The sequence below is a fragment of the Monodelphis domestica genome, chromosome 1, assembly GCF_027887165.1.
Source record: "Monodelphis domestica isolate mMonDom1 chromosome 1, mMonDom1.pri, whole genome shotgun sequence".
Taxonomy (NCBI): Eukaryota; Metazoa; Chordata; class Mammalia; order Didelphimorphia; family Didelphidae; genus Monodelphis; species Monodelphis domestica.
In genome coordinates this window covers 64,383,132-64,409,312 of record NC_077227.1, presented here as the reverse complement: position 1 = coordinate 64,409,312, position 26,181 = coordinate 64,383,132, and the positions used below count along the sequence as shown (strand labels likewise).

The window sequence follows — 26,181 nt, the reverse complement described above, 5'->3', positions numbered from 1 at the left end:
CCACAAGGTTGATATGAATCAATAATTTGATTTTGCTGAAAAAATACCATTTCTCTTTGGCAGTCAAGAAGAGATAACAGTACTGGAGATAGTAATAGCTTGCCACTAGACACAGTCCTTTCCCTTTCCAAAATCAACACATTTATCAATAACTTATATGAAGACTTTGAAAGCATGTTCATCAAGTTTTCAGGTACATAACCTATTAGGGTTATTACATGGATTGTTTGATGAAATAAAGCTCTGAAAAGATTGCAATAGGTTGAAGGAAAGAATTCAGGACTAATGAATAATGATCAACAAGCTTTTATTAAATACCTAATATGTACCAGAGCCAGGGATACAAAGACTTGTGTTCTCAAGGAATTTACATAGGATAGTAAGGAGTCTGAAAGTCTTATCACAAAAATGATGGAGGGTAGCTAGTGGAGCCTAGAGATGGAGCTCCTGGATTCATTCTAGTTTACCATTTTTCTCACTTCTTCCTCAGATGACCTCTCTGTTATAGTCAGGTCAGTCTCTTCAATGATCCTTGAAAATACCAGACTCATTCCTGCTTTTGTATTTTTCCACATTCCTTATATCTTGGGCCTCCTGTTTCCTCTTCAAATCTTCCTTGGGTCTTGAAGCCCAACTCAGATCCCAGGAAGCCTTCTATACACATGCCTTACACACTCCTTCTTACACATCCGGTCTATACTAATTCAATTAAAACCAACACATACTCATTTATCACCCATTATAAGCCAGGCACTATGCTAGACACTAGGGATAAAAGACTTTCTATTGGGAAATATAGTATTGTGGTCCAGTGGGAAGAAAGTTCAACATGGGGAATGTGGTTAGCATTCAGGCAGGAGGAGTAATGGATATTGCCCTTAATCCTTTGACTGTGCCTTTTGGATGTCCAGACATTGGTCCCAATAGGCACCTACCGGACACTTGAGCCTTACCATATGCCCTCCAACTACACTTTTTGATTGAATAGCTCTTTCCATTCACATTGCACCCAAAGTTTCCTAGATATATGATCTCCCTCATTTACAATGTGAAATCATTGAGAGTCATACAGGTTTATATTTTCTGTTTTCTCAGCTCCTGGCGTAGAGGAAGCTTTTAATTAACATTTTTTTCATTCCTGTATTATTACATGTTCAGTAAGCTATTGTAGTATGTAAAGCATTGTTGAATAAATTAATGAGAAAAGTATAAGTGCTTGTTAGGTGTCAAACACTATGCTAAGAGTCAGAGATATAAATAGAAAAACAAGACTAAGGGGAAGCCAGGTGCCTCAGTGGATAGAAAGCCAAGCCTAGAGATGGGAGATCTTGGATTTAAATCTAAGCTCATATACTTCCTAGTTGTGTCACCCTGAGCAAGTCACTTAACCCCCATTCCCTAGCCCTTAATGCTCCTCTGCCTTGGAACCAATACATAGTATTGATTCTAAGACATAAAGTTAGAATTAAAAAAATAGATAAACAAAATAGTCCTTATTCTCAGGTGTCCCACATTTTAATTTAGAGGCAAAATGTATCCTAGAAGTGTCAGTTTAAGTTGAAGGAGGGCAGGCTAGTGGTTTTTACAAGGAGCAGTCTCTGGCTCAGTACTCTTCACAAAGTACTTACTGAATGTCTGTTGAACTTGGTCAGCAGGGACTGAGCTCTTAAACTTTTCAGAAGGCAGATTTAGAACATCAGGTAGAATGGAATCTACACCATGTTCCCTTTCTCTTCTCAGGTCCTACTGAAATAAACTGGAGACAATGAAAGAAGCATCAGATGGCACAAGGCATTGAGATTTTATTTATTAGTCAAGAGTGGTATAGTGGTCCTTCACATGATGAGCCTTTGTGGTCCCCAGGCAGTCTCCTTGACATCAGCCTGTATCATGTCTATCCCCTCACTAGTACACAGCAGATAAACCATAGTTCTTTCTCTACTAGTGGCTCAGAATTGACAAATGATGAGACATGACTCCCCACATCTCTTATCATTCCATTTGCCATTGGTAAAGATCTCAACACAGTCTTCTTCATCTTTATCATTGTTGGGCTCTCCTGGGGCCCAATTGGAATAGCTCAATGATTCTCCTGTTGGATAGATGAACTTGCCCTCTGTCTTCATGTCAGTCATGCCAAGGAAGGCCGCCTTATTGTATACTGTGACAATCTCCTGAATTGCCATATTCTCTGCTGCATTTCTGGGTGAGGCTACTTGCCCACCAGCTTGTCTGCATGATTGCAATGCCTTCTCAAAGTTGCCCTCAAAGCTGCTGGTCTTGAATATTGTCTCCCCCACTGCTCGGCCACTTGGGAACAGTTCAGCTAGGACAAAAACATAGGAAAACCTGAGGCATATGAACAAAGAAGCTAGTTAGTTCTGAGTTTTGTCTGGCATGCAAGAAACTTAGAAACTGCAGAGGTCCAATTATAGCTTAGGGAAATGATTTGTCCAAGATCACAGATATGGTGGCAGAGCTAAGATTTGAACTTACAACCTTTGACTCCCAAATCATCACTTTTTGTACTACACTATAAATCTCCAAATTTTACAAATTCTCTTGAATTTTCTTGCAGAGAATAGCAGTATAGATTCCTAAGTACCAGGTACATGAGGAGTAGTACCACATATGATGGTAAAAATATGCTGGCTTTGTTAGCACAGTGACAATATTTGGACTGGTATCTTCTGGATATAGTCCTTCCTGCTTGACATTCCTAATTCTAGCTTTCAATAGATAATAAATTATTAGTATTTCTGGACATTATATGATCTTATACTTGTGTCTGGAAGGGACCCTTAAAGTCATCTACTTCTATCTTTTCACATTAAAAATGAGACAACTGAGGCCCAAAGAGGTTGACAGTGGCCCAAAGTTACAAGGCTAGTAAATGGAGAGCTGGGACTTCTGAACTGAAACTTGGTAGGTTTTCCATTATACTTTAATCACTTGTAGCCAATTAAATTGACCATAGATGTTAAAAATTATCTCCTTTTCTTCATCTAGCTCTTCTCGAATACTTAACTTGCAGTAGTCAGTGAAGACAGTGCAGCAAAGAGCTCTGGGTTGATTGGAGCCTTTGAGGGATTTTAGAAACATCAGAAAGTCTGAATATTCCTTTCCCTCCAGACAGGGGCTTGGGGGAGGTGAGTCCTGAACTAGGGAAACTCGTGATTAGAATTGGCATCTCTTTGCTATCATTACCTGTTCTAAAGGTTCCAGGGCCAGCTAATAACATAAGGATAGAACATAGCTGTCACTTTGGCTTCCAGGAAGCCTGGCTGAAGTGCTGAATAAATTTCTCCAATCTATGGTTTTGTGATTTCAAGACTCAGCTGCAGCTCTGCAAGCCTTCATCAGGGTGAATGGTCAATGGGTAAATGACTATCCCAGACCATTGCTATCATCCATGGAGCTAAATGAAGCCTCCAGCACTTCCTGCCAAGACCAAGCTGTTGTCATCTGCTCTGGGGAGCTCCCAGTCTCTGCTTTAAAGTATATAATAGAATGCCTTGTCCCTCAGGCTCCTGGGACATCCTAGCATATTACCAAAATTCCATACTATATAAGGAAGACCTCATGACAAAGTCCTCCTCTCTGTGTTCCACTTCACTTCACTTGAAGTCTTTTTTCTGCTTTATTTTATGAATTTGGGATACTAAGATGTAATGCAAAATATGACTCTGAACCTATACTCTTAAAAATAAAGTCAGAAATGATGGTGTGGCAGCTGGATGGCTCAGTGGATTGAAAGTCATATCTGAAGGGAGGAGGTCCCAGGGTCAAATATGGCCTCAGATACTTCCTAGCTATGTGACCCTGGGCAGGTGTCTTAACCCTCAACTGCTTAGCCCTTGCCATTCTTCTGCCTTTGAAGGAATGTACACCGTATTGATTCTAAGATGGAAGGGTAAAAATTTTAAAAAGAAACGAAGTGATGGGGGCTCTTGGGTCTCTCGAGTATAATGGAAAAAAGAATGCTGACGGTGTAGACAGAGGATCTTTATTTGTATCATGACTCTTCAACCCACTACTTGGGTGTCCCTGAGCCAGGCACTTAAGCTCTTGTGGTCTTAGTTTCCTCTTTTTTAAAATGTAGTAATTGAATATGATTTGATTTATCACTTGGATTAAATTAGTTTAATTTAATTAGATTTAAAGCATCTCTAAGGACCCTTCCAGCTCTAAGTCTAGGTTCTTTAGCAAGTTTCTTCTTTTCCTTGACCAAATTTTCCACACAGTCTTTTGAAAGGATTTATTAATATCCTCTCCTTGCACTAGGTAGGAGATCAGCCCAGGCTCTTTTTAAAAGTGTATTTTATGGATATTTATATATATTTTAAATAAAACACAGTTAAATAGAATATGATTTATCAACATGAACATTTAGGCATCAGCAGAGTATCAGAGGTGGTAGAAAGTACCAAAAACCTTTCCACGGCCTTTCTATTTTTTCTTGTTCATAATACACAGTGTGCCTCTATGAATAGCAATATAAATATTATACTTGAATTTAAAGAAACCATAATTAGAAGACCTAACAAAAACCATCTGTGTGCAAAGGACCAGGTAATTAGTAGAAATAGGGGGAAAGACTCTTGCCCAAGTTCCAAATCACTTACCATTTTTGTATTTGGTGAAACTTGTTTGCAGGATTTTCACCTGTTCCTGAAGGGTTGCTACTTGCTGCTTCAGAGAATTCATTTCTGCATGAAGATAAAGGTTTTGGAAGTTCCTCAACTCCACATAGGCTTTTCTTTGGTAGGACCCATGGCACCAACTGCAGTGGATGAGGGGCAGTGCAACTTTTCCATATGGCCAAAGAGTGAAGACATTCTGAATTGGGGGTGAACTTCAGGTATTTCCCACATAATAGCATCAGGCCTCCTACAGACCTGAAATCTCACTCACATACATGAGGTTAGGTGGGAATAAATGCAAAGATGACTGGATGCATATTGCCCAAAGTGATTTGGCCATGGATCTCTTTGGTTCCTGGAAATAATGGTTCTTAAGATCATGTAGAACACCTTATATATTAGAACTAAAAAGGTGTTGTTGAGAGTGTGATGTAACACTTTTTGGGATAAAACTGAGATAAGGAATTCTGGGGAAAATTTTTCCACTGAAAAATCATCACATGTAATGAGTATCTTTGAAACCTGTTTAATTTCACATTCATCATTTAAGAAGATACAATTTTCAGTAGTATGAAAATATTTTCCCGAGTCCTTTATTCATAACATTATTCAACCCCCTTTCATATGAAGAGGAGGTCCTCCCTTGTCAAGGGTAAACCTTCTATCTGTACAAGTGATCATGTTCTATCTCATCATCAACAAATTGTTCCCTCTATAATTCCCCCTTCACTTATCTTTGTTCCATGTCTATTGACTATTCCCTTACATGCTTAAAACATGCCCATGTTCTCCTATCCTCAAACATCCCTCACTAGATCATTTCATTCCTACTATCACCCCAAATCTGTTTTGTCTTTTGTGGCTAAACTTGAGAAGGCTATTGACAATAGATGCCTTCATTTCTCCTTCTCTCCTTTTCTTCTTAATTCTTTACAATCTTGCTTCTGTCTTTATCATCCACCCAAAACTGCTCTCTCAAATGTTACTGGTGATTTCTTAATTTCTTAATATTCTTTTTAAACTCTCTTTATATAACCTTTGATACTATCGATCATCATTCCCTTTTCCTTGATACTATCTTCTCTATAGGTTCTTGTCACTCCATTCTCAATAGGTTTCTCTTCTACCTATCTTACTGTTCCTTCTCTGTCTCGTTTGCTAGGTTTTCATCCAGACCACACCTGCTAAATCTGGTTGTCCCACAGAACTCTGTCTTGAACTCTCATCTTTTCTCACTCTATACTTTTATATTTGGTGATCTTTTCAATTCCCTCAGATTTAATTATCATCTCTATATTTATGATTCTCCAGTTATTTTGGTAACTTGACTTCAAGGCTAAGTTGGTTGGGGGAGGTAAGGGAACAATGAAAACTTGGACAGAAAATATGATTTAAAATTGAGAAATGAAAGAGGTTAAATGCCCAGGAGCATTCAGAAGCTTGGATATCACTACTATTCTTTTAAGAAGAAATAAGGAAGGTTCTGGGATACTGGACATCAGTACAAAGAATTAATTTGACTATAGATTGACAGGTTACTCATGTGAACCAAACATCAAAATCAATACCATATTAGAAAAGAATATGAAGGGGAGAGAAATAGAGATAATGATTGCAGGAGCTCTAAACTTGTTCATCTTTGGAAAAAAATGGGAAATGCATGAAAGCAAAGATAATTACTCTACTGTAATTTTAAAACAAGTCCTTAAAATTTTAATCTATATTTTCCTAAGGCTGATTGAGAGAGAAACGGGGTAAAAGAAACCATCTCTTTTTTCAGGTTATAGACTTAAATGGCAAGAAGGAAAAAGTGGTAGTCAAAGATAATATCTATTAAGAATATGATTGGGAAAAATATGATTGGGAAATATGATTGGGAAAAAAGATTCTGGAGGTGAAGTGAAGATAGCAGAGTTGAAGAAGTGAAATCTTGAACCAGTATGAGAAAACAACTTGAAAGTTAGGCAGAGAGGGAATGGTTCACTAAGAAAGGAAGGGAGCACAGCTCACTGGAGGCTACACCAAGGAGTACCAGTGCAAGTCAAGAGCAAGCCCTCTGCCAAACATCTATTGTCCAGGTTCTGAGCCTGGCCCCAAGCCAAACTGGAGACTCTGAGACTCAGCCTAAGCCAATAGCAGTACAATCCCTTTCCCACCCCATAAAGTTTCAAGCCCTGTTCCAAGCCTTAATGAATGCCCCAAGCCACAGTACAAGGCAGTCAGAAAGGCACCTAGCTGGTATGAGTCCAAGGTGGGACCCAGAACATTTGCTCAAGCCAGCAGTGAGATCCTGAATTCCAGTGCAAGACAATCTACTAGCATGCCTAGTCTGTGTAAGCCCAAAACAAGTCCTAGAACTCCAGCTCAAACCTGCAGTGTGGAACTAACCCTCAATGCAAGGCAGTCTGCAGCACACCTGGTCTGTGTAAGCCCAAAGTGAAGTCCAGAGTCCTTATTCTAGCCTAATGTTAAAACTCAAGCCACAGAAGAGGGTAAATGATAGTGCTTTGAGCTCTGCAAGCCATCAGCAGTTCCAGGGATTGATTGAATCAGCAGTAGGAAGCGAGTTTCAGAGCTCCTGGTCCACAGGCCATCAAACTACTTAAGAATAACTGAAACTTGCAAAAACCCAGAAATAGAATTAAGGGTAACAGCAGGGAAAAACTGAGATTTAAGAGAATGCCCTCTCTACACTGAGAATGGAGCTTACCCTTAAAATAAAAGTGAAAGTCAAGAAAAGGACTGGAAAAATAAGCAAACATTTAAAAAATACCCAACTGTAGGAATTTTTTATGGAGATAAAGAAGACCAAGGAACACAGGAGGGGACAGTGAAACCAAAGCAAATACATGCAAAACTTAAAAAAAAAACAACTGGTCTTAGGCTCTGGAAAAGCTCAAAAAGGATTTCAAAAATCAATTAAAAGAGATAGAGGAAAAATGAGGAAGCAATAGAAGAAGAAAATAACAGCAGAATTAGCCAAATGGAAAAGGAGGTTCAAAAATTCTTTGAAGAAAATAATTTCATAAAAATTAAAATTCTGTAAGTAGACGCTAGTGACTTTAGGAGACATCAAAAATAAAAAAGAAGAAAACCCAAAACATCTTATTGAAAAAAACTTCTGACATGAAAAATAGATCCAAGAGACACAATTTAAAAATTATTAAACTTACCTGAAAGCCATGATTAAAAAAAAATCCTAGACATCAACATTCAAGAAATTATCAAAGCAAACTGCCCTGAAATTCTTGAACAAGAGGGTAAAATAGAAATTGAAAGAATCCACAGATCACCTCCCCTGGCAATAAATCCCTAAATGGCAACTTCCAGGAATAGTATAATGAAATTCAAGACTCCCCAAGACAAGGAGCAAACATTTCAATCAACCAGAAAAACAATTTAAATACCATGAAGCTATAGCCAGGATTACATAGGACATAACAGCTTCTACATTAAAGAATTAGGAAGGCTTGGAATGTGATATTCTGGAAGGTAAAAGATATAGGTTTATAACCCAGAATCACCTATCCAGCAAAATTGAGTATATTTGTTCAAAAGAAAAAGTGGTTATTTACTAAAATAGAAAATTTCCAAGCATTCCTGTTGAAAAGACCAGATCTAAACCAAAAATTCAATATCTAAACACAAGACCCAAGAGAAGCCTAAAAAGGTAAAAAGAAAGACAAAAGTTAAGGGATTTGATAAGATTTATATATATATATATATGTATACATATACATATATATATATAAATAATATATATATATATATATTCCTACATGGAAAGATGACATTTGTAATTCTTAAAAAAAATCATCAGTATTAAGGCAGTTAGGAGTACCCTTAGACAGAAGGTGTGGTCATAAGCAGAATAGTATGATATGACATGCAACATAAAAATCAAGAGGTGAAAAAGGGAATTGCACTGAGAAAAAAGGGAAGAGAGATGTGGAATGGGGTAAATTATCTCACCTAAAGAGGCATGAAAAACTAGTACAGTGGAGTGGAGTGATGAACAATGTTTAAATCTTACCCATCATAATTGACTCAGAGAGGTAATAACAACCATACTTATTTGTGTATAAGATTCTACTTGACCTTATAGAGGAGTAGGAGGGGAATAAGAGGGAATAAGATGGTAAACATGGCTGCAATCTAGAAGCCACACGCTTCCTCTCCCCGGCACCGAATGAAATAGACTACATCAAAGGAGCACAAAAATCACCTTTGGAGGAACAGAAGGACTCCCCAGTACTCCACAGAGGCGAAGGAGATTATTGAAGAAAATTGCCCACAGGTTCTGGAGCAAAGGGGAAAAATAGAAATAGAAAGGGTTCATAGAACATCCTCTATACTAAATACCCAAAAGACAACCCCCAGGAATGTAATTGCCAAATTCAAGAGCTTCCAAGAAAAGGAGAAAATCCTACAAGAAGCCAAGAAGAGGAGCATCAGATATAAGGGGGCTCCCATAAGGATCACACATGACTTAGCGGCTAACACACTAAGAGACCGCAAAGCATGGAACACGATATTTAGAAAGGCAAGAGAGCTGAGTCACCAACCAAGAATCAACTACCCAGCAAAACTGACTATATACTTCCAGGGGAAAGTATGGGCATTCAACAAAATAGAAGATTTCCAAGCATTTGCTAAGAAAAGACCAGAACTTAGTGGAAAATTTGATATCCAAGCACAGAAAGCAAGAGAAACATGGAAAGGTAAATATGAAAGAAAGGGAAAAGGAGATAAATCTTATCTTTTTCTTTAATTCAAACTCTCTTCTATAAGTATTACATTTACATCAAATCATATATATTAATATGTGGGGAAAATGTTTTGGGTAACTCTCAAAAATTGTATGCATCATAAGAGTAGTTAGAAGAAACATGCATAGGGAAAGATTGGGGCATTAAGAAGATTTGGTGAAAGTGAGGGCAAAGAAAGGAAAAGAGAGGGGGGGGGACCGTCGATAATACTAAGATTTACTTCAAGAAATAGAGGGGGACTTAATAGAATAATCTTTCCCATATAATGATACACATGGGAAGGGGAGGGGAAGAACTCTCATATGAGAAGGAGAGGAAGAGAGCATGAAGTGGAATTACTTAAACCTTACTCTCAGTGAAATCAAATCTGAGAGGGAAGAACATCTAGATCCAATGGGATCCTGAATTCTATCTTATCCAATAGGGCAAGAAAGAAAGGAAAATTAAGGAGGGGGATGGGGGAGGAAGTATAAAAAGGGAGGGAAGGAGAGGGGGAGGGGAAGGGAGCATAAAAATGAAGGGGCTAGAAAAGGAAGCATATCAAGGGAGGGGACTAGGGGGGCTGACCCAAAGTAAATCACTGGTTCAAAAGGAAATAGCTAAAGAAGAAAGGTCAGAACTAGGGGAAGATATCAAAATGCCAGCAAATCCACAAATGACAATCATAACTTTGAACATGAACGGGATGAACTCACCCATAAAATGTAGACAAATAGCAGATTGGATTAGAACCCAAAGCCCTACCATTTGTTGTCTTCAAGAAACACATATGAGGTGGATTGACACTCACAAGGTAAGAATTAAAGGTTGGAGTAAGACCTTTTGGGCCTCAGCTGATAGAAAGAAGGCAGGAGTTGCAATCATGATATCTGACAAAGCCAAAGCAAAAATAGACCTGATCAAAAGGGATAGGGAAGGTAAATATATTCTGTTAAAAGGGAGTATAGACAATGAGGAAATATCACTAATCAACATGTATGCACCAAATGGTATAGCATCCAAATTTTTAATGGAGAAACTAGGAGAATTGAAGGAGGAAATAGACAGTAAAACAATATTAGTGGGAGACTTGAACCAACCACTATCAAATTTAGATTAATCAAACCAAAAAATAAACAAGAAAGAGGTAAAAGAGGTGAATGAAACCTTAGAAAAATTAGAGTTAATAGACATATGGAGAAAAATAAATAGGGACAAAAAGGAATACACCTTCTTTTCAGCACCACATGGCACATTCACAAAAATAGATCATACACATAGATCATACACTAGGTCACAGAAATATGGCACTCAAATGCAGAAAAGCAGAAATAATAAATGCAGCCTTTTCAGATCACAAGGCAATAAAAATATTGATCAGTAAGGGTACATGGAGAGCCAAATCAAAAATTAATTGGAAATTAAATAATATGATTCTCCAAAATCGGTTAGTTAGAGAAGAAATCATAGAAACAATTAATTTCATTGAGGAAAATGACAACAGTGAGACATCCTTTCAAATCTTATGGGACACAGCCAAGGCAGTACTTAGAGGAAAATTCATATCCCTGAGTGCATATATTAACAAATTAGGTAGGACAGAGATCAAGGAATTGGAAATGCAAATCAAAAACCTTGAGAACGAACAAATTAAAAACCATCAGAAGAAAACCAAATTAGAGATCCTAAAAATTAAGGGAGAAATTAATAAAATCGAAAGTGATAGAACTATTGAGCGAATAAACAAGACTAGAAGCTGGTACTTTGAAAAAACAGACAAAATAGACAAAGTACTGGTCAATCTAATTTAAAAAAGGAAAGAAGAAAGGCAAATTAACAGCATCAAGGATGAAAAGGGGATCTCACCTCTAATGAAGAGGAAATTAAGGCAATCATTAAAATCTACTTTGCCCAACTATATGGCAATAAATATATCAACCTAGGTGATATGGATGAATATTTACAAAAATATAAATTGCCTAGACTAACAGAAGAAGAAATAGATTTCTTAAATAATCCCATATCAGAAAAAGAAATCCAACAGGCCATCAAAGAACTTCCTAAGTAAAAATTCCCAGGGCCTGACGGATTCACCAGTGAATTCTATCAAACATTCAAAGAACAGCTAACTCCAATACTATACAAACTATTTGACATAATAAGCAAAGAAGAAGTTCTACCAAATTCCTTTTATGACACAAACATGGTACTAATTCCAAAGCAAGGCAGGTCAAAAACAGAGAAAGAAAATTATAGACCAATCTCCCTAATGAATATAGATGCAAAAATCTTAAATAGGATACTAGCAAAAAGACTCCAGCAAGTGATCAGAAGAATCATTCACCATGATCAAATAGGATTCCTACCAGGGATGCAGGGCTGGTTCAATATTAGGAAAACCATCCACATAATTGACCACATCAACAAGCAAACCAACAAAAATCACATGATTATTTCAATAGATGCAGAAAAAGCCTTTGATAAAATACAACACCCATTCCTATTAAAAGCACTGGAAAGCATAGGAATAGAAGGGACATTCCTAAAAATAATAAACAGTATATATCTAAAACCATCAACTAATATCATCTGTAATGGGGATAAACTAAATCCATTCCCATTAAGATCAGGAGTGAAACAAGGATGCCCATTATCATCTTTATTATTTGACATTGTATTAGAAACAATAGCAGTAGCAATTAGAGAAGAAAAAGAAATTGAAGGCATTAAAATAGGCAAGGAGGAGACCAAATTATCGCTCTTTGCAGATGACATGATGGTCTACTTAAAGAATCCTAGAGATTCAACCAAAAAGCTAATCAAAATAATCAACAACTTTAGGAAAGTTGTAGGATACAAAACAAACCCACATAAGTCATCGGCATTTCTATATAATTCCAACACAGCTCAGCAGCAAGAACTAGAAAGAGAAATCCCATTCAAAATACCTTAGACAAAATAAAATATTTAGGAATCTATCTCCCGAGACAAACACAGGAACTATATGAACACAACTACAAAACACTCTCCATACAACTAAAACTAGACTTGAACAATTGGAAAAACATTAACTGTTCATGAGTAGGACGAGCCAATATAATAAAAATGACCATCCTACCCAAACTCATCTATCTATTTAGTGCCATACCCATGGAACTTTCAAAAAATTTCCATAACAAAGTTCATTTTGAAGAACAAAAGATCAAGGATATCCAGGGAAATAATAAAAAAAAATACAAAGGAAGGGGGCCTTGCAGTCCCAGATCTCAGACTATATTATAAAGCAGTGGTCACCAAAACAATCTGGTACTGGCTAAGAGACAGAAAGGAGGATCAGTGGAATAGATTCGGGATAAATGACATCAGGAAGACAGTATATGACAAACCCAAAGATCCCAGCTTTTGGGACAAAAATCCACTATTTCATAAAAACTGCTGGGAAAATTGGAGGACAGTGTGGGAAAGATTAGGTTTAAATCAACACCTTACACCCTACACCAAGATAAATTCAAAATGGGTGAATGACTTGAACATAAAGAAGGAAACCATAAGAAAATTAGGTGAACACAGAATAGTACACGTCAGACCTTTGAGAAGGGAAACACTTCAAAACCAAGCAAGACTTAGAAAGAGTTACAAAATGCAAAATAAATAATCTGGAATGCATCAAATTAAAATGTTTTTGTACAAACAAAACCAATATAACTAAAATTAGAAGGGAAGCAACAAATTGGGAAACAATCTTCATAAAAACCTCTGACAAAGGTTTAATTACTCAAATATACAAAGAACTAAATCAATTGTACAAAAAATCAAGCCATTCTCCAATTGATAAATTGGCAAGGGACATGAACAGGCAGTTCTCAGCCAAAGAAATCAAAACTATTAATAAGCACATGAAAAAGTGCTCTACATCTCTTATACTCAGAGAGATGCAAATCAAAACATCTCTGAGGTATCACCTCACACCTAGCAGATTGGCTAACATAACAGCTATGGAAAGTAATGAATGCTGGAGGGGATGTGGCAAAGTAGGGACACTAATTCATTGCTGGTGGAGTTGTGAATTGATCCAAGCATTCAGGAGGGCAATTTGGAACTATGCCCAAAGGGTGATAAAAGACTGTCTGCCCTTTGATCCTGCTATAGCACTGCTGGGTTTGTACCCCAAAGAGATAATAAGGAAAAAGACTTGTACAAGAATATTCATAGCTGCACTCTTTGTGATGGCCAAAAATTGGAAAATGAGGGGATGCCCATCAATTGGGGAATGGCTGAACAAATTGTGGTATATGTTGGTGATGGAATACTATTGTGCTAAAAGAGGAATTCCATGGAGACTGGAACAACCTCCAAGAAGTGATACAGAGCAAAAGGAGTAGAACCAGGAAATCATTATACACAGAGACTGCTACACTGTGGTACAATCGAAAGTAGTGGAATTCTCCATTGGTGTCAATGCAATGTCCCTGAACAATCTGCAGGGATCTAAAAAATACTATCCACAAGCAGAGGATAAACTGTGGGAGTAAAAACAATGAGGAAAAGCAACTGCCTGACTACAGGGGTGGAGGTGATAAGACTGAGGAGAGACTCTAAATGAACACTCTAATGCAAATACCAATAACATGGAAATGGGTTAGAAACAGTAACACATGTGATAAACAGTGGAATCGTGTGTCAGCTATGGGAGAGGGAAGGGGGGTGAGGAAAAGAAAATGATCTTTGTTTCCAGTGAATAATGTTTGGAAATGACCAAATAAAATAATGTTAAAAAAAAGAGGGAATGAGACAAAGAGAAGTGGTAATAGAAAGGTGGGGGAAGTAAGGAGGGGGTCATTAAGCAAAATACTTCTGAGAAGGGGCAGAGTGACAGGAGAAAGAACAGGATCAAAAGGGGAAAATAAAATTGAAGGGGATACACAGTTTGTAATCATAACTGTGAATGTGATTTGGATGAAATCCATAAAATGGAAATGGATAAAGTGCATTAAAAACCAGAATCCTATGATATGTGGTTTATAAGAAACATGTTTGAAGCAGGGAAGCCCACAAAGAGTAAAGTTAAAGGTCTGAAGAAAAATTTATTGTGCATCATCTGAAGTTTTAAAAAAAGCAGGTGTAACAATTTTCATCTCAGACAAAGTTAAAGCAAAAATAGATCTTAATTAAAAGATAGAAGGAAGAAAATTACATCTTGCTAAAAGGTACTAGAGACTAAGGAACAATATCAGTACTAAACATATATACACCAAATGGTATAGCCTCAAAAATTTTAAGGGAGAAAGTAATGAGCTTCAAGAGGAAATAGATAGTAAACTATACTGGTGGGGGACCTCAACTTCATTTTTTCAGATCTAGAAAAATTGAACCAAAAACTTAAACAAGAAAGAAGTAAAGGAAGTGAGTGAAATTTTAGAAGTGTTAGAACTAATAGATCTCTGGAGAAAACTGAATGGGAATATAAAATAATCTACCTTATTTTCAGCAATAGATGGTACTTACACAAATTATGACTGTATTGGGGCATAAAAACATCACAGCTAAATGCAAAAAAGCAGAAATAATAAATGTATCATTTTCAGATCATAATGTATTAAAAACTATGGAGAGAAAAATTTAAAAAAATCAATTGGAAACCAAATAATCTAATGCTAATAAAGGGGTGGACCAAAGAATGAATTATAGAAACAGTCAATAATTTCATTAATGAAGAGACGAACAAAATTTAAATAAAATACCAGCAAGGAGATAATAGCAACATATCACAAGTATCAGTCACCAAGACCAAGTGGGATTTATACCTGGAATGGAAGGTTGGTTTAATATTGGGAAAATACCAGCATAATTCAACATATCAATAACAAGGTAACAGAAATCACATGATTATCTCAATAGATTCAGAGAAAGCCTTTGACAAAATATAATATTCATTCCTAATAAAAACATTAGAAAACATAGAAATAAATGGGTCATTCTTTAAAATGGAAGTAGTATCTGCATAAAACAATCAAGTGTAATCTGCAATGGAGAAGATTTAGAAGTCTTCCCAATAAGATCACAGCTGAAACAAGGGTGCCCATTATCACCTCTGTTATTTAATATTGTATTAGAAATGATAGCTTTAGCAATAAGAAAACAAAAAAGGAATTAAAGCAGGCAATGAGAAAACTAAACTATCACTCTTTGAAGATGATATGATGGTATACTTAGAGAATCCTAGAAAATCAACTAAAAACTTGTTTAAATAATTAATAACTTTAGTAAAATAGCAGGATATAGAATAAACCCATGTAAATCATCAGCATTTCTATATGTTATCAATAAAGTTCAGCACAAGAGAGAGAAAGACAAATTCCATTTAAAATAACTCTACATAATATTAAATACTTGGGAATTTACTTGCCAAGACAAACCCAGGAATTATATGAAAAAAATTACAAAACACTTATCACACAAATAAAGTCAGATCTAAATAATTGGAAAATATTAATTGATAATGGATAGGCTGAGTTAATATAATAAAAATGACAATTCTACTTAAATTAATTTACTTATACAGTGCCATACCAACCAAACTACCAATTAACTATTTTACATAACTAGGAAAAAAATAACAAAATTCATCTGGAAGAAGAAAAGATGAAGAAAAACAGGGCAATTAATGAAAAAAAATATGAAGGAAGGTGGCCTAGACATACTAGATCTAAGGAAAAGGGAAACATTTATGACCAAACAAGATATAGAAAGCATTAAAAAATAAAAAAACAATTATTTTAATTATACTAAAAAAGCTTTTTTACAAAAAAAAACCAATATGACCAAGGGATACAACAAGCTAGGGAAAACCTTTATAGCAAATTTCTCTGGAAAAGGTCTAATTTCTCAAATTTGTAGAGAACTAAGTCAAATTTATAAGAACACAGTTCTCTAATTGATAAATGGTAAAATAATATGAATAAGCAATTTTCAGATGAAGAAATAAAAGTTATTAATAATCATATGAAAAAAATCACTCTTGATTAAAGAAGTGCAAATCAAAACAATGCTGAGATGCCCATCTCATACCTATCAGATTGACCAATATGACAGTAAATGGAAGTGATAACTGTTGGAAGGGATGTGGCAAAGTTGGGACACTAATGCATTGCTGGTAATGTAAACTGATCTTACCATTTTGGAGGACAATTTGAAGTATGCCGAAGAGGTCATAAAACTGAACATATCCTTTGATCCTTTAATACCACTGCTGAGTCTATATCCCAAAGTGAAAACAAAAGGGGGAAGTGAACTACTTGTAAAAAAATATTTATAGCAGATCTTTTTCTTTTTTGTTGTTGGTAAAGAACTGGAAATTGGAAAACTATCAGTTGCTGAATGGCTGAACAGATTGTGGTACATGTTGGTGGTGGAATAACATTGAACTATAAGAAATGATAAGATGATTTGATTTCATAAAAAGGTGAAAAGATCTATATGAACTGATGTAGAATGAAATAAGCAGAACATTGTACACAATAACAGCAACATTGTATGATGATCAGTTGTGAAAATGTGGCTATTCTCAGCAATGCAATGAACTGGGATAATTCTGAGAGATTTATGACAGGGAATGCTATGTACTTTCCAAAAAGGAACTGTTGAGTCAGATAGAGGCAGATTAAAGAATTCTATCTTTTACATCTGTGTATTTAAAGTTTTATTTTGGGACTTTGATTTTGTTTGAATGTGTTCTTCCAAAAATGACCAAGTGTGCAAAATATAATACATGTATGGTCCAAATCAAATTGCTTGCTGTCTCTTAGTGAGGAGAGAGAAGGGAGGGAAGGAGGTAGTTGAGATTTCATAATTTTGGAAAACATTTGATGACAATCAGCACATGTGATTGGGAAAATAAATATTTTTGAATTAAAAGAAAAAAATATATTTGGGGAGGGGGCAGCCAGGTGGCTAAGTGGTTAGAGAATCAAGCCTAGAGATAGAAAGTCTTAGGTTCTAATTTGGCCCCAGATACTCCCTACTTTTTGACTCTGGGCAACTCATTTAACCCCCATTGCTTAGCTCTTATAACTCTTCTGCCTTAAAACCAATATATAGTATTGTTCTAAGAAGATTCTAAGACAGAAGGTAAAGATTGAAATATATATATATATATATATATAAGCTTGTGGGGAGGGGGCAATTGGGTGGCCCAGTGGATTGAGAGCCAGATTTAGAGTTAGGAGGTCCCAGGTTTAGTCCTGGTCTCAGACACTTCCTAGTTTTGTGATCCTAGACAAGTCACTTAACCCCAATTGCCTAGTCCCTACCTCTTTTCTGCCTTGGAACCAATACTTAGTGTCAATACTAAGACAGAAGGTAAAAGTTAAAAAAACAGAAGGATAATTGGAATAACCAGGGATATTTTGCCTGGAGAAGATAAGACAGGAGAAATAATATTCCTCCCTCCAGTGTTTATAAAAACATTATAGGTAGTTAAAATTGTATGTAGAATAGAGATTAGACTTGCCCTTGTAGTTACAGAGGAGAGGACAATGGTCACTGACTGGAAGTTTCAGTGAGGCAAATTTGGATTAATTTTAAGAGAGAACTTTTTAAACAAGAGATGGCCAGCAATGGAAACAAGCAGCTTCAGAATGTAATGAGTTTTCTATCATTCATATTAAAGTGGGATGAGTACTTCTTGGAGAAGGGATTTGTGCTTTAGGTGGTTTCCAATATTATCCATCTCTTAAATTTGGTCATTTCTAAAATTGTTTTTGATCCATGATATTTCCAATATTAGGTAATAACATGCAATATTAAAATATTTTCTTTTTTAAATGCTTCATTCTGTGAATTGTCACTTACAATGCTTATCTTGTCTAAAATGAAATGGCCTTTCCCCCTTTGGCCATAGACTATCTTTGTAGTTTTCATTGAATTCTCTCTATTAGTTTCTTATTCCTCTCCCCAAAGTATAATCCAAAGGTCCTAGAGGAGATGCCCTAAATTATACCCTGTTTCATTATCTACAGCACTTATATTTCATCCTGGTAGGATCTTTTCATTGAAGTAAGTCTCTCTCTTGAGGACATAAGGTCAGGCAAATTTGTGATGAATATTATTTAAGGAATTCTCAAATGGCAAATCTCATTGTACCTGTAGATAAAATTAGAACCCCTGCCCAAGAAATTCTGAAAGAGTATGCCAGCAATGCCAATGAACCAAGTTGCCCTTTAGAAACACATGGTTCAGCATAAAGTTCACAAACGACTTGCTGTTTTAAGTCACAGCTTTATCATTCTACTTGCCATCAGTATAGATTTCAACACAGTCTTCATTCCCAGTATTGTTCGGTTCTCCAGATACCCAATTAGTGTGGATGATATGTTTCCCATTTAGGTATTGAAATGTGCCTTCAATATTCTCATCACTCATGCCCAGGAAGATTGGCAAATTGTGCTTTTTGGTCAGTTCTTGCAGGTCTCTGTTCTCCCTGGCATTATGGGGGGCTGCCAATAGGCCACCATTTTGTGAACATATAGCCTTTCCCTCTTCAAATGAATGTTCAGATGTGACTATCACACAAAAAAACTTCTCATTCACATTTTTGATGCCAGTCAATATCAAAACTGTAAAGGAGAAAGGTAGATATACTCTATTCACACCTTGCTAGTAGACTCCCTGCCAATTCCCAGAATTTGGAAGAATTTGGGTCCTGAACAAAGGGACTTATGGGACACACATGGAAAAAGGATGATTCTGCATCATTCCTGCTATGCCTCCCCAACCCAAGGAGAGGAATTATAGTGAGGATCCCCTCTAGCTTTTTCCTGCTTCTTGCAGAACTCATGCTTGAACAAGTTTTCAGTGACCAAAGAGATCCTTAAAGTATTAGATACCAATTCAATCCAGAGATTCTTTCCTCTTGGCCAAAGATTGGGAAACAAAACCATCTCCTGAAGTACCTACATGACTCTTTTGGTGCATCTATGTATCTGGAAGAAGAAAGAATTGGACTAGACTGGGGAAAGAACCCTGGCCTGGAGAGGCAGGTTAATTATGCATGATTTTGGACAAGTCAATTCACTTCTAGGGGCTTCAATTTTCTTGTTGAAGTGGGGAGAGCAACAAAGTTGGGCAAGATCTTTAACCTTTTTTTTGTCTATCATGGTCCCCTTCTTAGAGTAATGTTTTAAAATACACAAAGAAAAATATAAAAGATTATAAAAGAAACTTTATATTGAATATAGTTATCAAAATATTTTTTCTTGCAAATTATTGTAAAAATTTTTTTCTAGATCTTGGGTTAAGGAATTTCTGGACTAGCTGACCCTTAATCACCTCCAAAATTATGATTCTGAAATTCAGCTATTTCTTTAGAATTCTAACATCTATGGATTGAGGAGAGGACCTAAAAGGCAATGGAACTTGTCATCCAACAAGTTCCTTCTCCTTCTTTAGTTCTGTGTCATAGTATTCTTATTCTCTCTGTATTGTCCCTGAACCTCTAAAATTCTTAGTGAAAATGTGCCCTAGACATCATAGATTTATGGATTCAAATCTAGAAGGAACTGAGACAATTGTCAAATTTATCCCTTTAATTTTCCAGTCAAAGAATCTGAGGCTCTGCGTACTTAAAATTGAATTATCCAAGATTACACAGCTAAAAAATGTGTGAAGTGGAATTTGAACCAGATCTTTATGAAATCCAGAACGTTATACTTTAGGACATGGGTAACTAGTAAAGTTTCACTTTAATCCAAGGCTATAACAGAGGTTTAATCTCCTTAGTATAATACTCCATAGATCAGAATATGACTATCACAGTCAGGTTTAGGAACATCTGAACCTAGGCATCCAAAAGAATAGAAATGTGTGGGGAAAAGGTTGATAAAATTAATCTCATGAGCAAATACTTTAGCTTGCAACTTTAAAGTTATATTTTTACCATTTTTGTATTTGTTGGTAAGAGCCTGAAGGTTTCTCATTTCTCCTTGCAAAACATTCATCTAATTCTTGAGTGGAATCAGTCCTGAGTGACAAAAATGATTTTCATTTCCATTGGATATTATGCAATGCTTCTGACAGACCAAGATTCTTTGATTCCTTTTTCTCTAGTGAGAAAGCCACATCCTATCCATAGAAGAACTCAATACCAGGACCTTCCTCTCCCACTCCATCTCACATTGCAACAGATCTAGTCTTGACAGACAAAGACTTGAGTAATGGAGGAGTGGAGAAGTGGAGGGAAGGAATAGATCGTGTGCTTTATGTCAAATGATAGCATTTCTTGGTAAGACAGCTTCATGGGATTTTCAATTGTCATATGGGGGGGCACTTGGTCTCAGAGATTATAGAAAAAAAACTGTTTCTCCTTTCCATCCCCCATATATTTTCTAGTTTTCCATTCATCTCTCCTGGACTAAGATTAATAAAGTTCCCTCATTATTTGTAATTTTTTCTCAATGTTCCTGTTGCTACCATTCAAACTTAGGCTGTGGGAAATTATATTTATTCCTCTTTTCTTCACTTTTTCCATTCCTTCCATTCCACTTTCTTATTTTCCCTTCCCTCACTACTACTTTTTCTATTTCTAATGTTTTACATTCTCCATATTCTTCTCCTAAACCACATCTCTAGTGGATCCTCATTACTTAAGTCCAAATTTCTTCAAAGCTATTTGCTGTGAGCTTATCTGCTCTTTTCTAACCCACTCATCTCTCCTATGCACCTTCCACATTCATCTTCACACTATCCTTTAACAGCTTCCTCTTTACCTTTACTGATGCCTTAAAATGATGCTGTCCTTGATCAAAATCCTTTCTATCCTTCAAGGTCTGGTACCCATCTTCAAAAAGACGTCTTATGATTATTTCAGTACATGATAATTTCCACTTTCTCTAACTACCAAAACAAAATATTATATGTACCAAACAAGCTGTCAGTTCTCTTGTTTAGTTTTGTCACAGATGTTCTAGCTCCCAGCTAGACTGTAAGATCTGGAGAATGAAATGAAGCCTTGACCTAATAGAATAGATCCCTGTTAAATATATGTTGAACTAATTGAGTAAAGTTGAAAATAATCACCCCCAATCCTTCCATTCCCCATTGTACCCCTTTTCTCTCTCACCTCCATTTCCTCCATAGTCTCCTTTTCGTCCTTTGGGTCCCACAGGCCCCTGATCACCTTTGATGCCCATGGGTCCAAGTTTTCCAGGAGGACCTATTGATCCTCTCTCTCCTTATGATGGGAAGAATTTGGAGAGAAAAGGCAACAATCAGTACAAGGGGTTTCTCCCTTTCATGATTATGGGCAGACTGAACTTCTGCTATGTCAGTGTACCCAAGGCTGAGGAATCTGCACCACTGAGGCCAGGTGTTTAGGACCCTGGAATGTCAAATGGATAGCTGAGGCAATTGAGCCTGCTAAATGAGGCTTTAATTTGCTGTTATTTCTCCACAGAGCCCTGGGACCTGCATCAGAATCCATCCTTCTTTTCAGAGGTAAATCAAGCCTCCAGTAAAAAATGACCTTCCCATGCTTTGCTGGGGGAGGTAGCATGGGTGTGAGACTCTGGTACCAAGTCTTTTGAGCCAGGGACCATGTATTATCTACCTTTGTTACTCTACAAACCTGGGCACACTGTCTTCTCCTCAGAATGTTTAGCAAATGATTCTTGAGCAGATGAAGAAGATAAAAGACATTTCTAAAGTGCATCAAAGTTTGCCAAACACTTTACAGATACCATTTCTTCTGGGACACACAAGAGCCCATTATCCCCATTTTGTAGAGGTAGAAAATAAAACTCAGAGCATTTGTGTTTTGTGAATGGTCTCTCTCTCTCACACACACACACACACACACACACACACACACACACACACACGGACATCCAGGACTTCTTGTATCTAACACTGTCTACAATGCCATTCCCAAAGCTAAATATTTCAGGGACATCTGATTCACATACCTCGGTCCCCCTTTTCTCCTTTAGGACCCTCATTCCCATCTCGACCTGGTAACCCATTGCTCCCAGGCATACCACAAGGCATAATATTGCACATGTTTAATTTTGGTTCACATTCCCCTCTGACTTGGTCAGAGGCCATAGTCAGTGAAAGTGTTAGCATAAAAAGCTGGAAAGCAGCCAGGAAGTGCATCTTCTCAGATTTGGACCTGAATAGAATAAAGAGACAGTAGTATTATTTAACTGTCACTTTTTAATTTATTTTCTTTGCAAGAAGAATGATATTTAAATTAAAAAAATTAAAATTAAAATTACTAAAAAATAATTAAAATTCAGGATAAGTTAGGAAAGACCACCTGAATGAGTTTATTTTGCTATGCTCAACCAAGCTAGGATATTGATAAAACTGATGAATGTGATGTTGAGTTGTGGTCTGTGATCTTTTAAAGATTATGGAAAGTAGAAAATATCAAAATGTCTAAAACAAGAAGTGATAAAAACAGAATTTTAGCTCTCCCTATGGAAAAATCAAAGGACACTTGTAAAAAGCACTGAAAAAAGAGGGTCAATTTGGAATATTCTGGTTGAAATATTTATATTGCTTGAGTAACAAGCCATGAGAGATGTGGTCACACATCTTGAGATAGAGAGCTGAAAGGAGTGGCAACCTGGGCAGGTAGAGGTGTTGTGCTGAGTTTCCCAGGAAATGACCATATCATATGTAGTAAAGAGTGATTGAAAGAGTATAGGGGTGGTGAGATCAAGAACATAAATACTAAAGCAAGGAAATGATAAGTTTTAGATACTGCTCCTTCACCAAGGACTTCAGTTCTATTTACAATGCTAGAATTTCATTAAAAGTTAGACTTGGAGTTGCAGTTGTTGTTGTGAGAAAAAGAGTCTATGACTGACCTCTGATTAAAAGGAAAGAGTTCACCAAAAAGGAGTTGTTACTATTGCTTTGTTAATGGGGATTGGGTGGAATCTCTCAAGTATTACATTAGTGAACCTGTTTTATGCTTAATGACTTTGGCACCCCTAGTGCTTGCACTGGAAAGGGGACCCTTTCAAAGATACAAGCCTGATACTCATAGTTCTAGAGAAACCTTCTGACTGGGTTCTGAAGCCATAGAGTTTATTATTAGAGGAAAGAAGCCAAGATTCAACTTGATCTGCATGACTAAGTGAAAGGGCTGGTTCTTCAAATGATACATGATTGTATCATATTATCATGAGCATTGTAAGAGGTATTTAATGGAATACTCCAAGGTCCTTTCCTTGTCCTCTACTATTTAATGAGTCTATTCCTGCTTTGGACAAAGGTATTGATAGAATGCTTAAAATATGCAAAGATAATCCAAAAGTGAGAGGGAAAGAGAATGTGTTAGATGACAGAGTCATAATCCAAGCAGATCTTGGTAAGATAGAACATTGGCCTGAATTGATTAAAATGAAATTTCACAGGCAAAAAATATTTCATGTTAAAATATGGAGAAGGTGCTGATCTACATATATAATAGTTGGGGTAACTTTGGTTAAATAGCAATTTGTCTGAAAAAGATGGGGGAAAATTGGTGGACTTCCAATTTACCATAGCACCAACAGTGTGCTATGGCTGTCCAAAGGACCAGTGCACATCTAGACTGATTTAAGAGATGCCTAGTGTTGACTGAGAATAAGGGAATGGATAGTGCTCCATTCTCTGCCATGGTCAGAATATAACTGGAGTATTATGCTTATTTATGAATGTTGTTCTAGCAAGACCACTGAGAAGTAGGACAGAGGACTCAAGATTATGTCAAGCTATGTTGGATGAAGGGTCTAGTGATGCTCAACCTAGAGAAGAAAAACTTATTTAGCATGGCCATGTTTGTCTAGTGTTTGAAAGGCAGGGGGATAGAAGAAAAGTTAGGCTTGTTTTTCTTAGCACCAAGGGGTAGAACTAGGAGGAAAGGAATAAAAATTGCAAAGATGGAGAATTTGGCTCAATTTTGGGATAACTGAAGTTATCCCAAAGCAGAAAGGACTTCTTGGGCCAGGGAAGCAGTTTTATCATCACTTGAGGTCTTTAGGCAAAGGGCTGAAGCAAGAAGTCAGATATTTACTTTTCTGTGATGTCAGATATTAGATCTTGATTGGAACTTAGAGACTATGCTGTGCAGAGCCCTAACTGTACATAAGAGTAAATTGGTGACTAGAGTTCTTGAGTAACTGAAAGTCAAACAGACTATGAATAGCATAATCAGGGCTGAAATCCAACTTTCCTGATTCCAAAGCCAGTATTTATTATTAGACTCAATTGAAAAAATTGGAGAGAATAGAAAATGAGAAAAAAATGATTAAATGATTTACTGTAAAAAACAAGATTAGACACTGGATAACATCCATTCTTTTTGTATAGAAGGGAGGGCTCAGTGTGCAGTGTGTGTGTGTGTGTGTGTGTGTGTGTGTGTGTGTATGTGTGGTGGTTGGGGAGTGGGGTGAGGAGGGCTCTTTAACTTTTCTTTCCATCCAAGTGTTGGTTTGAAATTACATTCCTAGTTATCAAGCACCACAACTTAATAGCATCATTCTTGCTCAACACAGTGTTTACATATGATTTTTCAAGAAAAGTTTCATAGTTCTGAGGAAAGCAGACTTAAAGTCCACATTGAGAAATTCCAGGATGCCTGTGCACATAATCACTTCCCTGATAGGCCAAATTAAGCCAGATTAAGAGTCTTTGATTTTCAGATTCTTCATATGTAAAACAGAACTAATGGTACTTGGATAGATAACCTCATAAAACTGTTTTGAGTTCAGCACTTTGTAAACTGTAAAGTGCCATATAAAGGGAACTTTTTATGGTTATTCCTTCCCTAGTTTGGGAACTAAGCAAGCATACTTTTCCCATTAATAATCCCCTCTCTCAACTGGAGTAGCAGTGGTCAACAATTTGCTTACCTTTTCTTCTTTTTTTACTTTCCCTCTTTCCCATTATTTTTCTTGGCCATCTTAGGTTACTTAAAATCACTTTCTCAAAAGGAAGATTTTATATTTTGTATTGTCCTCCATTTTTAGAGACCCTAGCTCCTGTTTTTCCTAGTTATACCAAGACCCATGATTTAACCTTCCAACCCCTGTTAAGGAAACCCCTATGGCATACCCTTCCATATTTCTGCTTTTCTTTGTGTGTCTCCACCAGCCCTTGAAATTTCAGTCTCCTCCTTGTCCCACAGCCATGTCTGGTGCCATTTAAAGCAACTTCTTAAATTCTTCTGTTTTCAAAGAATTAACATTGAGCATTAATATAACAAACCTTTAACATATCCATCACTGTCCTGTGTATGATATTTATTAAAGCAGCTCTAAACTGAATGAGTTGTAAATAATATTCTTGGAAACATTCATGAAAGACAGGACATTCTATTAGAATTACTTGTACCTTTTGGCTTCTGAAGTCCTTCTAGCAAAGTGGTATTGGTCCTTAGCTGCTGAAGCCGTGCTTGTCTTCTTTCATTCTAATAGGAGTTGACTTCCTGCCCTTTGACTAAACTGTCATAGGAACTCAAAGTGTTCTCCACTCAGAGAAAGACCAGATGTCCAAGTGACAGCTACAGTAATGCTGGGCTGTCCTTTTCTCACTGAGTAAGCAGCAGAAGTCCCAGAGCATGATGGTCCTAGGCCATTCTTGGAAAGGAAGTTGGGTCATTAATTCAAGGTCATCTGTCCATGATGAGGTATAGCTTTGGATACCATCCCTGTTAGGGGTTCTATTTGCCTTCTGTGGAGCAAGCTGGGGCAACCACAGCTGTGCTATCATCTGCAACAGAAGCATCTAGAAACAGTTTTTTTCTG

The 26,181-nt window shown here is 36.7% G+C and overlaps 1 protein-coding gene across 3 annotated transcripts; it reads right to left on the bottom strand.

The window, feature by feature from the left end:
- Window positions 1-1,782: 1,782 nt before the first annotated feature.
- Window positions 1,783-25,981, bottom strand: LOC100016420 (pulmonary surfactant-associated protein D-like). 3 transcript variants are annotated; one of them, XM_056800042.1, is made up of 6 exons: window positions 25,769-25,981; window positions 25,490-25,601; window positions 22,348-22,553; window positions 21,507-21,617; window positions 4,626-4,808; window positions 1,783-2,326 (listed from the first exon to the last, which is right to left on the bottom strand). In XM_056800042.1, the coding sequence occupies exons 2-6, from the start codon at window positions 25,495-25,497 to the stop codon at window positions 1,950-1,952; spliced, it is 885 nt and encodes a 294-aa protein (XP_056656020.1). In that variant the 5' UTR covers window positions 25,498-25,601; window positions 25,769-25,981; the 3' UTR covers window positions 1,783-1,949. The 3 variants fall into 3 exon arrangements, with proteins under 3 accessions (XP_056656020.1, XP_007478561.1, XP_056656024.1); XM_007478499.3 differs by having other exon boundaries at window positions 4,626-4,709; window positions 25,769-25,977; XM_056800046.1 differs by lacking the exon at window positions 25,490-25,601 and having other exon boundaries at window positions 25,769-25,980.
- Window positions 25,982-26,181: the final 200 nt, after the last annotated feature.

Bases quoted from the DNA above. Each gene is read 5' to 3' on its own strand.
- LOC100016420 (XM_056800042.1), bottom strand. The intron at 21,618-22,347 runs GTATGTGAATCA...TCCCATCATAAG, and splicing joins AGGAGAAAAGGGGGACCGAG to GAGAGAGAGGATCAATAGGT. The intron at 2,327-4,625 runs GTAAGTGATTTG...TTTTTGTCCTAG, and splicing joins TTTCACCAAATACAAAAATG to CTGAACTGTTCCCAAGTGGC.